Source organism: Trichosurus vulpecula, chromosome 4 (assembly GCF_011100635.1).
Source record: "Trichosurus vulpecula isolate mTriVul1 chromosome 4, mTriVul1.pri, whole genome shotgun sequence".
NCBI classification, from domain to species: Eukaryota; Metazoa; Chordata; class Mammalia; order Diprotodontia; family Phalangeridae; genus Trichosurus; species Trichosurus vulpecula.
In genome coordinates, this window is record NC_050576.1 from 132,646,348 (window position 1) to 132,660,108 (window position 13,761).

A 13,761-nucleotide genomic window follows, 5' to 3' on the forward strand; every position below is an offset into this window, starting at 1 on the left:
AACTAGGTGGCATAGTGGATAGATTGCTGGGCCTGGAGTCAGGAAGAACTGAGTTCAAATCCAGCCTCAGATACTTATTAGCTGTATGTCCCTGGACAAGTCATTTAATCCCATTTGTCTCAGTTTTTTCATCTTTAAAATGAGCTGGAGAAGGAAATGGAAAACCACTCTAGTATCTTTGCAAAAAAAACCCCAAAAGGGTCACAAAGAGTCAGACATGACTTAAAAAAGACTAAACAACAAAAATAGTATTATTAATATCATTACAACTAGCATTCAGCTATAGCATGGGTAAAATAGTTTTTCTGTGATTTTCCCACTAGCTACTGTTTCTATGGAAATACGTGCTTTAAGTGTCAAATGAATGATTTATATTGCCTGCAGTGTCTCCTGGACATTTTTTTTTATGCTAGAACTAGCTATTAGAATGTCTAACTGAATGGCCATCCTTCATAAGTCTCCCTGTTCATACCATCCGAAAAATAAAATGACCAATAAAATATTTAGGCAAAATGCTTTACTTTAAGCCTGAATAGACTCCAGGTATACTAATAACACAATTTGTATGGATACACTATATTTTGACATAAGCAAATCCCCCCAAAATGTTAAACTCCCAAACCACTCCATGTGCTGAAAACAGTTCAGCAAAACTGCCTAATATCATGATTTACAGGTGATTTAAAAATGCCATTCTCTACTCTTTTAGTTACCAATTATTAAGAGAAATGGATGTTATATGCTTTAACTTAGGGAGTTTAGTATCAACTCTGTCCACTGAATTTGACTTTGGTTCTCTTGCATTTTGGTGTTTTCTTTAAATAGTATATAATTATATATTCTGTCCAGTAGTCCTTTTTGCTTCAGTTGCTGATTGTGGGATGAGCAACTGTCCCCGGAGTCATACATATCTATGTGGCATTTTTGCTAGAAGGCAGTGATATAATAGAAAAAAGTGATGGGTCTATAGTCAGAACATCCGGATTCCGATCCTGGTTTAACCACCTATGGAACTCTGGGCATACCACATAATTTCTTCACCCCTCAGTTTCTTCATCTTCAAAATACAGAATTATATAACCTCTTGAATGTACTTTCCAGAAATAAATCTGTGATTTGAAATGAATTCCTAGGACAAGCTCATTGTATCAAATCATAACTTTCGATTTCAACATAGTCTGCTAGTCCTACACAGACGATTTCATATTTATTTTCTTTGGGAATTTAAGGATGGCTTTATGACAGAGTCTATTATTAAGTAATGAATGAATAAGGTAGACATTTTGGAAAGTCCATTAAGCTCTGGCCATTAAAAACAAATAAATAAAATCATTACAATAGCCCCATAGAATCACAGATTACCAGAAACCCCTTAGTCTGTTCTGGTTCCTGACCAAGATTCCTTGTACATCATCCCAAGCCTTTGCTTGAAGACCTCCAGTGAGTGGACATTTAATAAGTGTGCCAGCACTTGTGCTAAATGGTAGAGAAACAAAGACAAAAAATGAAAACCTCCCTGTTCTCCAGGAGCTCAGGCTGAATCTGCTTCTCAGCAACTTCCATACTTTGCTCCCAGTTCTCACTTTTGGGGCCAAGTAGAATAAATCTAATGTCTCTCACAGACTACAGTCCTTTGAACACTTAAAGAAAGCTGTCATCTTTTTTGCTCTCTCTACCTTTAATACTTCTTTTCTCCAGGCTAGCTATCACATGTTTTTTCAGCTGATTCTAGTACGGCATGGTTTCCAATTAACAAAAGTCACAGCCACAAAGAGATTATTTTTATATAAGTATTCCCATTAAGACTATATTTCCCCCTTACCTGCCATCTTATTTTTAAAATATATTAATCTAATTGTCTCCAACCCTAAAAGGTTTAATGATCCTTCTGTGTTCAAGGGTCGCACCTAAAATAACCAAAAAGGAAATGATTATTTCAACAAATTAATGCAAAATCAAATTGTAAAACTATTATTAATGAATATATACCATTAAGAACCTCCCTTCATCCTTCTTACTACAAACAATGCAGTCTCAAATATAACTTGTGGGAAATGTAGAGTGATGCTATTAATTCTGACTCTGAAAGTATAAAATATATAACTTGAAATACCAACTCATGAAGATTTAATAAGAATCTCAAATAAAATATGTCTATTATTTAAAAGTGCTAATTGCCTTTAAATGAAATAAATTATTTAATTAAAATGACCTTTTTGGAGTCATTTGTGATTACAACTGTTATGCTGACAAAACAACAATATATCTCTTGTGCAAGTTCATAATGTCTTAAAAAATGTTAAGGTGAGATAAAGGCAATTGCTTGTTTTTTATTCTTTATAAAGAACTAATTTGGAAATTGAACAATTACTGAAATGTAATTGGACACTTTCCTCTCACATAGCATGGTATACAAATATATCTTTATGAAAGTACTTCTTGTTCACTTAATTGGCTTTTCTGAGCACGGCAATTTTCTATTTGCCAAGATTGTGACATAAGATGGAAAAAAAGTTTTATTTTTTAAGAAAATCTGAACCTTTAAAATCCTAACTTTTTCAATTGTGAGAAGCTTGTTCACTGCTTTTGTCACAAATTTTATAACTGTTCAGCTCTTTGTAAAGATTAATTATATCAATATATAGAAGCCTTCACAATTTAAAATTATACATGCTCTAGGTCCTTTTTTTAAACCAACTGTGTGGGAGGCAGGATTACATTCAACTTAGAGGTAGTAGAATATAATTTTTATAGATAAGTATTATCTATACTATGGAACCAAATATAACAAAGTAAATGGTATATTTTGATATACCTATAGTAAAATTTATCATTTATTCCTCTTGTGCTAATTTTTTCCCTTTACTCATAAAGAAGACTCCAAATTATCAACTACTTTTTCTGTCTCTTTCAGCTCTTAACTTTTTTCCCCTTTTCTAAAGAATGTTCCCAACATTTCAATTTTCCATCAGTAATTCAAGAAGCACATATCTTCGAGAGAAGTACATTGTTCCTTAACTACAGTGTAGAATTACCTTCTTGAGGGGGATTGTCTGAATCCATTCCATGGAATTGACATCAAATATATCAACTGCATTTTCACTGTACACTGAGAGGTATGGTGCATTGTAACCTAAGGGAAATAAGCAGCAGTGGTGCATTTAGAATTGAAGATTAATCAAGTATCTTTAATTGTGCTATTTATTAAATATTAGATATATCATACATTTTAAATAAAATACATAACACATTTTCCAAGATATGAGAATTAGCTATTTCTTATTTCATTCAGTATTCGGCAAACACACCTTACCCTTTTAAAAAATCTAAACTCTTTGAAAGCAGGGACCAATCTTATGTAAACTTTCCATCTGTCCTACTGCCCTACATACAGAAGGTGCTTAACGTTTGTTGGTGTTAACATTAAATAAACAAAACAATAACAATAAAGAGGGGTTATTTTCCTATTATAGTTATCATGAGATTTTTATTAACTAAATTTTGGGTGACTATAATGATATCTAGGGTAGCTAGGTGTCACAGAAGATAGAGTATTGGTTCTGGAGTCAGGAAGACTCATCTTCCTCAGTTCAAATTTGGCCTCAGAAACTTACTAGCTGTGTAACCCTGGACAAGTCACTTAAACCTGTTTTGCCTCAGTTTCCTTATCCGTAAAATGAACTGGAGAAGGAAATGACAAACCACTCCAGTATCTTTGCCAAGAAAATTCCAAATGGGGTCACAGAGAATCAGACATGACTGACACGACTGAACAACAAATGATAACTGACCACAAAATGGATTCAAAGTCCATGCAAGTTAATTATCCCAATGTAACATACAGATATTAATTTTAGGTCTTTAACTTATATCATTACAGCCTTAAATATTAATTCTGTTGGCCATGAGTTAATTTCATTACACTTACTATTAATGGTCCCTGAAGAGGCATGGTAAATGTCTTGGAAAAACTTTGACTAATTAAAAAAAAACACCTGAAACTTGTTATTAATTCTGGTAGGATGGCGCAGTTAAGAGACATAAAAAAGGGAGATACAGGTAAGTAAATCTTACAGCAAGAGGAGGGTACTGCAGGCCACATCAGTTCTTGTTGTCTTGATCTTCTGCCCTGGCAGTCAATATATATTCCAACGCTGCTAAAACACAGCAGATACTCTTTATTGGAGATCTCGACTGCGCAGATTGCATCAGTTGGTTGTTGTGCAATAAATGACAGTGTGTGGTCGTCTGGATGGAGCAAGCTGTGTGGATTTCCTTCTCCAGGCAGGGGATATCTGAGGAATCCTGACTGGAATCCCACACAGAGTCGTTCACTGAAGACTGACATCCATTGGACATTACCCAGGACTTGGATCTCCTTCATCTTTTTGTGACGGGTCTTGCTTTGATTTAGTTCATAACACAGGACTTGCCTTTTCATTGCCACACACAGGCAGGTAAGAGCTCCATGGCGCACCTGTCCAGAAGCTATGGTTTGGCAACCTTTAGTCTCTGCCAACTTAAAAAATTCAGTCTCTCGTCCATCCAAAGCTGACATGGGGAAGAGTCGCACATGGCGGTTTCGTCCTGAGATCACAGCAATTAGCTGTTCATTTGGGATGAGTTCAATCTGATGAACCTTCTTATTGTCACCAACACGAATAATCTCTACGCAAATTAAAGTCAGAATAAATTACTTAAAACAGACAATACTATATTGTGATCCTATGAGAAAGCATATAACATTGTATTGTAATTATATGTAAACATTTTCAAATTTATCTGATATAACACTTTCTATGGTTGTTAGTTCTTTTGGCATTAATATAATGATGAAAAATTCAAGCAAAATTGTATTCCCAGGTTTATTATCACTTTTAAGGTTGTCATGTGAATACTTAGTCCTAATTATTACTGATGATAAAATAAGAAAAATAACTGAAATTTTAGACCCTAGAGGGAATATGGAGCACTGGAAAATTTAAAATTGTAAACATATAAAAAAAGAGTTGTAAAATTTCAGTTATAAAATAAACAAAAGATAAAATCTTGCTACTGTTAGTTTCCTCTTTTTCCTGACACATATGGTTTAAAGTTATCCCAAGATAATGAAGTTTTTCCTTACCATCTTTTGTGACATGCACAACAAATAACCCTTCTTCATTTCCCAGAGCTATTCTTTCATGATCTATGACACATAAATAAAAAGGTCAAGAATTTTTATATAGTAAATACTACTTGAAGCCAGTGTGTCCTAATACAAGTAATAAGCCACCAGAGAAAAATTTAAATAAAGGTTAACAAGAATTACAGATGTAGTATATAAAATAGAAAAGAAATTAATGATAATAATTCATTTACACAATTCTTTTTCCTTGCAAGAAAAACAGTATTATCTGTCTCAAAAGACAATGATTGAAAGAGCAAAAGCCTGATCATTGCTAAACAATCTTTTATCAATACTTTTCAAAAATTGGGAACTAAAATAAAGATAAGCTTCCATGACAGCTATAATAATATTTATAATCAGAAAAAAAAGACAAACAGAGATCTGAGTTCAGTTCTATTTTTTTGGCTTAATGGGGACATAATGTGAAAGGAGAACTTGATACAGTTCTACAGAGCAATTTAGAACCAATTTTCATCTAGCCAATTTAGATCGGACAGATGATAATAACAGCTAGCATTTATATGGTGTTTTAAGGTTTATAAAACACTTCACATATATGATCTCACTTGATCCTCTCAACAACCCTGTAAGCTAGATGCTATTTTTATCCCCATTTTACAGAGAAGAAAACAGGCTAAAAGGGGTTAAGTGATTTGTCTGGGGTTATGTAAATGTCTGGGGATCCACTGAAACTTTCAGACCTTGTTAAATCAAGGTAACCAGAGTCTAGGTATGAGGTAGGGATATGAGAAAGTAAATGTTCATACACAGATGATTAGAAATAAAAACTACATTAAAAGATCAACACCATCACTGCCCGTGATACACATGTACAGCCTGCCAAGTCTTGAAAGCAAAATATTTTCATCAATAGAAAAAAGATTCAATATTGATCAGACAATTCCCACCTATGATGGCTGCCGCTTGGGTTGTTTTAATGAGGGGAAGAGTGCTGTCATAGGCCTCTTTAGGGATGTAGACTGAACGGTCTTTAAGTTTATTCTTCTTCAAAATCCTGTGCAGTTCATTCAGTAAGCACACCCATTTGCTCTTCTCATTCTCACTATCTGCTAACATCAGGACTGAACATTTGTTACTTGATGCTGAAAGCTGAGAAGCTGTTACCTAAAAAAAGTTATGGATTATTAATATATTAGGAAACAAGTATTTTTATTCTAGCTTATTTTCTGACATCGCAAAAAAGAGTACAAGGGACAACCTTAAATTTTTTATTGACATCGCCAACACAGTTAAGTTGTTTCTCACTAACAGAATAACTTTTTATCAGCATAAGAATCCATGCCAAAAGCAAAGGTGAGAGACTGCAAAATACTAGTATTAAATTGCCTTTTCTTGTCATCAACATATTTGGATATTCTCACTAAACAATACACTATATATGTATGCTGGAAACTAAAGGTAGTATGTTAAAATATATATATATACACATATACATACACACATACATATACACACACATATATCAGAAATGTTCAGAAAGATATATTCTCTAGCTGTTGTACATTGATACTTTAGATTATAATGAAAGTTAGATTACTTTGCATGAGTGTCCAGGTGAAAAAGACACTGTCTCCCAGCATGGAATGTTCTTCCTCTTCACCTCTACTTTCTGGCTTCCCTGGCTTGCTTCCTGACTCTGCTCATTTCCCACCTGTGGCAGCAGGCCTTTGTCATCTCTATTTCCAGTACTCTGCCTACCCCACGGCCTCTTCCCCTCAAGATTACCTCCCATTTTAAATGTATAGATCTTATACTTACAAAGTTATGTGCATGGTATCTTCCTCATTAAAATGTGAACTCCTTGAGGACAAGGACCTTGTTCTGACCTTTCCTTGTATCCCTAGGGTTAAGCACCATGCTGATCACTTCACAAGTGCTAATTAAATGAATGCTATGCTCTTCAAATACTTGAGGATACCTAAAATGTTCACTTTGTCTTCCTTTCTCACACCCTACTTAATAAACTCCAGTGGCTCCCTATTGCCTCTAGAATCAAATACAAAATGTTCTGTTGGGCATTCAAAACCCCTCCAACCTTTCCAATCTTCTTATACCTTACTCCCCTTCTTCAATTCAGTGACACCTGCCCTGTGGTTATTCCATGAATATCACAACTCTCTCTTTCTACTCTGGGTATTTTCTCTAACTGTCCTCTATGCCTGGCATGCTCTCCCGTCCCTTCTCTGCTCTTCCTACAGACTCTCTAACTTCCTTTTAGTCCCACCTAAAATGCCTTCTTTTATTGGAAGCCTTTCTTATGTTAATTATTTCCAATTTATTCTGTATATAGCTTGCTTTTGAATATATTTGTTTGCATGTTGTCTCTCCTGTGAGATTGTAAGCTCCCTGGGTGCTGGGACTGTTTTTTGTCTCTTTTTACGTTCCCAGAGCTTAGTACTGTCCCTGGTATATAGTATATGCTTTATAAATGTTTATTGATTTGTTCCAACATGTGATTATTAGAAGGCATGATCCTGAGGTCTTCACATCATTCTAGTTACTTTCCTCAGGACACTCTTAATACACTTTAATTAATATCCTTCCTAAAGTATAGGATTATTATTGTAATATCCTTACTAAAGTATGGATACTATACTCCAAACTTGGTTTGACGAGGCAACACTATCACCTCCCTAGTTTTGGACTCCATGCCTTCCTTAATGCAGCTTAAGATTGCATCTATTTGGGTTACCATATCATACCACTGAATCATAATTGATCTTGTGGTCCATTAAAACTTTCACATTTTTTTTCAGACAAGTTGTGATCTAGTCAAACAACTCTACATCCTCTTACCCTAGAAAAACCTATTCCTTCTTCCCACTTCTTACCTGTGGTCCCTCTTTCTCATTGGTGAGTTATTCCTGAAGAATTCTGTTTTGAGCAATGGCCCAGGTGAGCCCTTCATTCCACTCCAAACTTTGCTTCTCCCTGACTGGACTTCACCACTACAACTCCACATGGAATTTTTATGTTCCTTTATATGTGCTGACTTCCTCCATTAGAATGTAAGCTTCTTGAGGATAGGGGCTATATTTCTTTTTGGCTTGTATTTATATTTCAAGGAGTTGTTGTATTCAGTGCATAACATAGAATAAACACTTAATAGATAATCTATTGACTTGACTTATTGATAGATGTGGAATCAGATTTCTTAACCAAATTTAAAGAACACCGTATTTTAGAATTCTGGTGGGAATTAAGTCAAGCTTACTGGCCTATAGTTTGCAGAGTCTAATTTCTTCCCTTTAAGGAGGACGTTTGCCATCTTCCAATGCTAGGATAGCTCTCTGATTCTTATGACCTTTCAAAGATCAATGATGCTGGTTTAGAAATTATATCTGCCAATACTTTCAGTACCCTGGGTATAATTCTTTCAGGAATGGGTGCTTAAACTAATCAAACATAGCTAGGAATTCTCTTACTATTTCCCTACTTATCATGGTTAACAACTCTCTAGTGATAATTTTTGATTTGTCCTTTATAGCCCAAAGATCACTCTTTTTGAAAGAGAAAGTAGATGAAAAATAGGAACTGAGCATCTCACCCTTCTCTCATATTCATTACCTTACCATAGCCTCATCTCTGTTCTTTGGAAGCATAGAATCTAGACATAGACATGATATATATTCAGATGAAAAATTTAAACTTCACCAAATAAATTCTAGCATATACACTTACCCTAAAGATACAGGGGATATCCTTTCGGCTTGCATGAATAACATCAGAAGCCAAAACTGAACTCACGGAAAACTCTTCATCCCTAAAAAAGCAAAACAGTTAAAGTGAGTTATTGTTTCTTCTTATTGTTTATTTTATTTTTAAAGTTTAAATCATTTTGTATTTACATGAATATCCAGATAAGTGCATTAAAACTGAATTTTATAATGAAAAGAACACTCAAATCTAATTTTAAAACAATTTATTTTTCTCCCAATTAAACTGGTAGGCAACAGCCAAAATATTCTGCAAGGAGTACAATATTATCCTGAATCAGAAATAACTATGAGCTTTGAAGACACAGATTTCATAATATAATTTGCCTTCTAGGATACGGCAATAACAATTCCTGACCAGAGAATCTTTCAAAGCTAAAAGTTTTAATTGTTTAACTTTTCTCATTCAGCCTTCAAATTAAAAAAAAAACTTTTCTATTATTAAAAAAAAATTCACTTTCCCTTGGTTCAAACATGAGGGACAGAGTGCATATTATATACCAAAAAGATTTAAAATCTAAGACTGAAACAGCTCTTAATGAGATTTTATGGAATATAAACATATTTTGGCTACATTTCAGATTGGATCTAATAATATCTGAAACCATTATGGAATGTCTTTATATTTTCTTAATGATATAAAAAATTTTTTTGCTCTTCTATAAATGTTTTTAGTTATGACATTTTTAGTGACAGCAATGCGCCTGAATGTGCTCCATTATTTTAAAACACATTTTTGTTGATATATTTGTTTTTATATTACCAACATTCTTCTGAGTATCTGTCCCATTCCTCATGAGCCATTACATCTTACAAATAATTTTTTCTTTTTTAAAAAATCTGATTCACTTTAAAAAATATAAAACAAGAAAAAGAGAACATTTCCATGTATGTAGGAGAACATAAAGACATGATTCAATATAAAACCATAAATTTCCATTTCAGACTTAACTTTTTTTTTTTTAGAAAAACCATGTAGCAAATACTACACATTGTTTTCAAAGCTATCCAGCTCTTCTGTGCTTTCTTCTAAGTTTTCTTTTGTTCTCTGCTGTGCATTTTTTATTTATTTTTTCTTTCCTTCCCGCTCCTCTACCTAGAGAAGGCTACATTAAACACAAATCTGTATGTATATACATACATACACACACACACACACACATATATGTATTTCCACTTATTAGTTCTTTCTCTGCAGGTAGATAGCATCTTCCTTCACAGGTACAAGTCCTTCCATGTTTTTCTAAAATCAACTAGCCGAGAACAGTTGGATTCCATCATAATCTTATATCACCAACTTGTTTAGCCACTGCCCAATTGAAAGGTATCATTTTAGCCATTTTGATAAGTGTCAGATGATATCTCAAAGTTGTTGGAATCTGCATTTCCCTAATCAATAATGATTTAGAGCATTTTTATATGACTATATAGAGTTTTGACTCCTTCACAGAAAAACTACCTGTTCATTATTTCCTAAGTAATTTATGTTTTCCAATTATTGGAAACCAGATTACTGATTTCGATTCTGCCTTGTCTGGTCTCTTCATATGAACTACTTCTCTATTTTTTAACCAACACCCAATGATTTTGATGACTACAGCTTTATAATATAGTTTGAGGTCTGAAAGTGCTATTCCCCCCTACCCCTAAACCTTTTTTCATTATTTCTCTTGGTACTATAGATCTTTTGTTTCTCCAAATGAATGTTATTACTTTATCAAGTTGAGATAATGATGTGGATTTCAATGTTTTTGTTTTTAATATGATTAATTCTGTTGATTGCTTTCCTAATGGAGAACCATCTTTGCCTAACACCATGCCTGGTATTAATCTAATTTGTTCATAATGAGTAATTCCTTGGATAAATTGATGTAGCTTGTTTGAGAGAATTTTATTTAAAATTTTTAAATTCATATTCATTAATAGTATTGTTCTGTAGTTCTCCTTCTATGCTTTATCCTTCCCTGGTTTAGATATCAGGACTATATGTGTTTCATAAAAGGAGTCTGGTACAATATTTTCTTTTTCAATTTTTGTGAATAATTTGCATAGTATTGGTACTAATTTTTTTCTTAAAAGTTCGACAGGATTCTCCTGTCAATCCATCTGACAGTTAGTTTTTTTGTTTGTTTGGTAGTTTCTTTACAGCGATTTCTATTTCCTTTTCTGAGAACAGATCATGTAAGATCTCTATTTGGTCTTCTGTTGGTTTGGGTAATTTATATTTCTAAAGGCATTCCTGTATTTCTTTTATGCTTTCTGTTTTGTTAGCATAAACTACATCTGTGCATAGTAGGTTATAATTATTTTTTATTTCTTCCTGTTTTGCTTTATTCACTTTCTGTCTTCTTTTTAATCAGGCTGGCTTAAGGTTTATTAATTTTGTTAGTTTTTTCAAAGAATCAACAGTTAGTTTTGCTTAGTATTTTCACATTCTTTCTTTTGGTTTCCAATTTATCTATTTCTCCTCCTCTTTGATTTTGTTCATTTGTTTAACTTTTGATTTTTTTCTAATGCATATAAAGTTCACTAATCATTTCTACTGTGTTAAGGTATGGTTTAGAGATATAATTATTTCCCTGAAGACTGCATTAGCTGTATAGCAGAACTTTAGGCGTATGATTTCATCATTATCATTTTCTTTCACATAATTATTGTTTCTATAATTTGTTCTTTGACTCATTCATTATTTAGGATTTCATTGTTAAGTTTTCATTTGGGTCTATGTGCTCCTTTGATTATTATTATTCTTTTCTGTTTATGTCTGGGAGGACATTAGTGTTCTGCTGTTATTGTATTACTGTCTTTTCTTGGGATTCAATTATTTTTCTTTTACAAATTTAGATGCTAAGAATTTGGAGCATATAAATTTAATATTGATATTTGTTTGCTGTTTATGGTTCCTTTCAGGATAATGTAGTTTCCCTATTTATCTGTATGTTTTGAATTTTTATTTTTTGCTTTAATAGCATGATTGCAAGTCTAGCTTTTTCTGTTTCACCTGATGCATGGTAAATGCATTATCTTGAGCTCCTCATTTTTATTTTGTATGTCTTTGTTTTTTAGGTGTGTTTCCTATAATTTTGGGGGGACTCTGATTTCTTATCCAATCTGTCACTCTTTTGTTTTATTGTCTTTTTTATTCTATTCATATTTAAAGATATGTTTTATGTTTATATTTTCTTCCATCTTTATCTAATATTCATTGTATTCTCTATTGGGATTTTCTTCTTCACCATCCCCTATAAAGTTGATACTTTGTCTCATTATATTTCCTTAATCTATTTTAAAGCAACCCTGTTTCCAAAGGCTCTTATCACCCTAAACGTCCCTCTTTTCCTTTTCCCTAGTATTGGTAATTTACTTAATTTGTTAATTCCTTTTTCTTTCTTCCTTTTATCCCGTTATCTAATTCTTTCCCTTTTTCCCCCAGTTAAGTAAAATCTTCAGCTCCTTCCCCTTTCTCTTACTGCTAATATAGGTAACAACAGACAAAAAAATTAACTGTTAAGGACTTCAAAGTACCCTTTTCATCTGAAATGTTTTCTGTCTTAAGTGGGGACTAAAAAGTGAATAGGTCAATGAACAAATCACAGAAACAATAAATAATTATATAAGGTCATAGTATCAGATTTAGAGCTAGAAAGTAATGGGTAGTTCCATCTATTCTTTCCTTTACAGATTAAGGAACTGAGGCCCAGAAAAATTAAGTGTCCAAGGTCACATAGGCAGTATATATCAGAGGAAGGATCAAACCCAGATTCTCTTACTTTAAATTGTGCATATTTTCCATAATATCATTGTCTTAAGAAAATGTTGAGAATGAATCAGCATATTAAAAACTTGTAAGTTGTAGCCAAAGCAGAGCTTAGACAAAAAATTTATAACTAAAACTATAAACAAATAGAAAAGTGATTAATGAATATTATTAAGTAATATTTTGCATTCCTATTTTATTGTGATGAAAAATACTTTCACTTTCTAAACTCACCTCATATCAATCACTTGACTGACTACCACACTGGGCTGGGATGCTTTTCCTTCAGCTATATCATATAGGAAGAGTTTGAAGTCACAAACCACAGCCAATGCTCGCTGCCAACCTTTCTTTACTCCAGCTGGTTTGGGGACCTTTAATTTTGATTGAAAAAAAAAAAAGAAAATGAAAATACGAAAGAGTCATCAAGTTCATGAAAATAGAAGACACTAAAAATTCACTATCACCTCTCGTTAGAGCTATTACTAGAACATGGAATGTAGAGAGCTCTAACAGAACCTTCCTGGAGGGTGCTTCTCTTGCCCAGCTCTACTTCTGGTTAGTGCAGGAAGCTTCCTTTTCTTCCCACCCCATCACTGGCCTTCTTTTCTCCTGTGCCCAGCTCCACACTCTGTAGGGGCAGTACACTTTTTCCAAGTGCCTAACTTCCAACAGAGTAGAAATTTTGAGATATCTTCGTGGTCTACCTTTTCCTATCAGAAGCCAATTTACCAACCCCTGCCTGGCATATATTTTCTCCCCATAGGCAACACTGAGGTGAGCCCTGTCCTACCCCTTCTTCATGCTGATTGCCTCAGGTGAATATATCACTAGCTATAGTTTTACTTTTTTTTTGGTGAGAGGAAATTTGGGTTAAGTGACTTGTCCAGGGTCACATGGTTAGTAAGCATCAAGTCTCTGAGGCCACATTTGAACTCAGGTCCTCCTGACTCCAGGGCTGGTGCTCTATCCACTGAACTACTTAGCTGCCCCAGTTTTGCTTTTTTTCATATTGGTAACAGAAACAAATGAAAAAAAACATGAAAAAAGATAAGCTACTAAAATATTGAAGAAGACTTATATTTGGTATCAGGTAA

At 33.6% G+C, this 13,761-nt stretch overlaps 1 protein-coding gene across 8 annotated transcripts in view; it reads right to left on the bottom strand.

Moving 5' to 3' along the window:
* CDC42BPA (CDC42 binding protein kinase alpha) overlaps positions 1 to 13,761 on the bottom strand; it is a 426,736-nt gene that overhangs the window by 35,856 nt on the left and 377,119 nt on the right. For all 8 annotated transcript variants that reach the window (XM_036754912.1, XM_036754907.1, XM_036754911.1 and 5 more), the window contains 7 exons: positions 12,899 to 13,038; positions 8,873 to 8,954; positions 6,079 to 6,295; positions 5,126 to 5,188; positions 4,075 to 4,668; positions 3,036 to 3,133; positions 1,823 to 1,907 (listed from right to left, as the gene is read on the bottom strand). In XM_036754912.1, the coding sequence (XP_036610807.1) occupies positions 1,823 to 1,907; positions 3,036 to 3,133; positions 4,075 to 4,668; positions 5,126 to 5,188; positions 6,079 to 6,295; positions 8,873 to 8,954; positions 12,899 to 13,038 (1,279 nt within the window). The remainder of the gene's footprint in view (positions 1 to 1,822; positions 1,908 to 3,035; positions 3,134 to 4,074; positions 4,669 to 5,125; positions 5,189 to 6,078; positions 6,296 to 8,872; positions 8,955 to 12,898; positions 13,039 to 13,761) is intronic.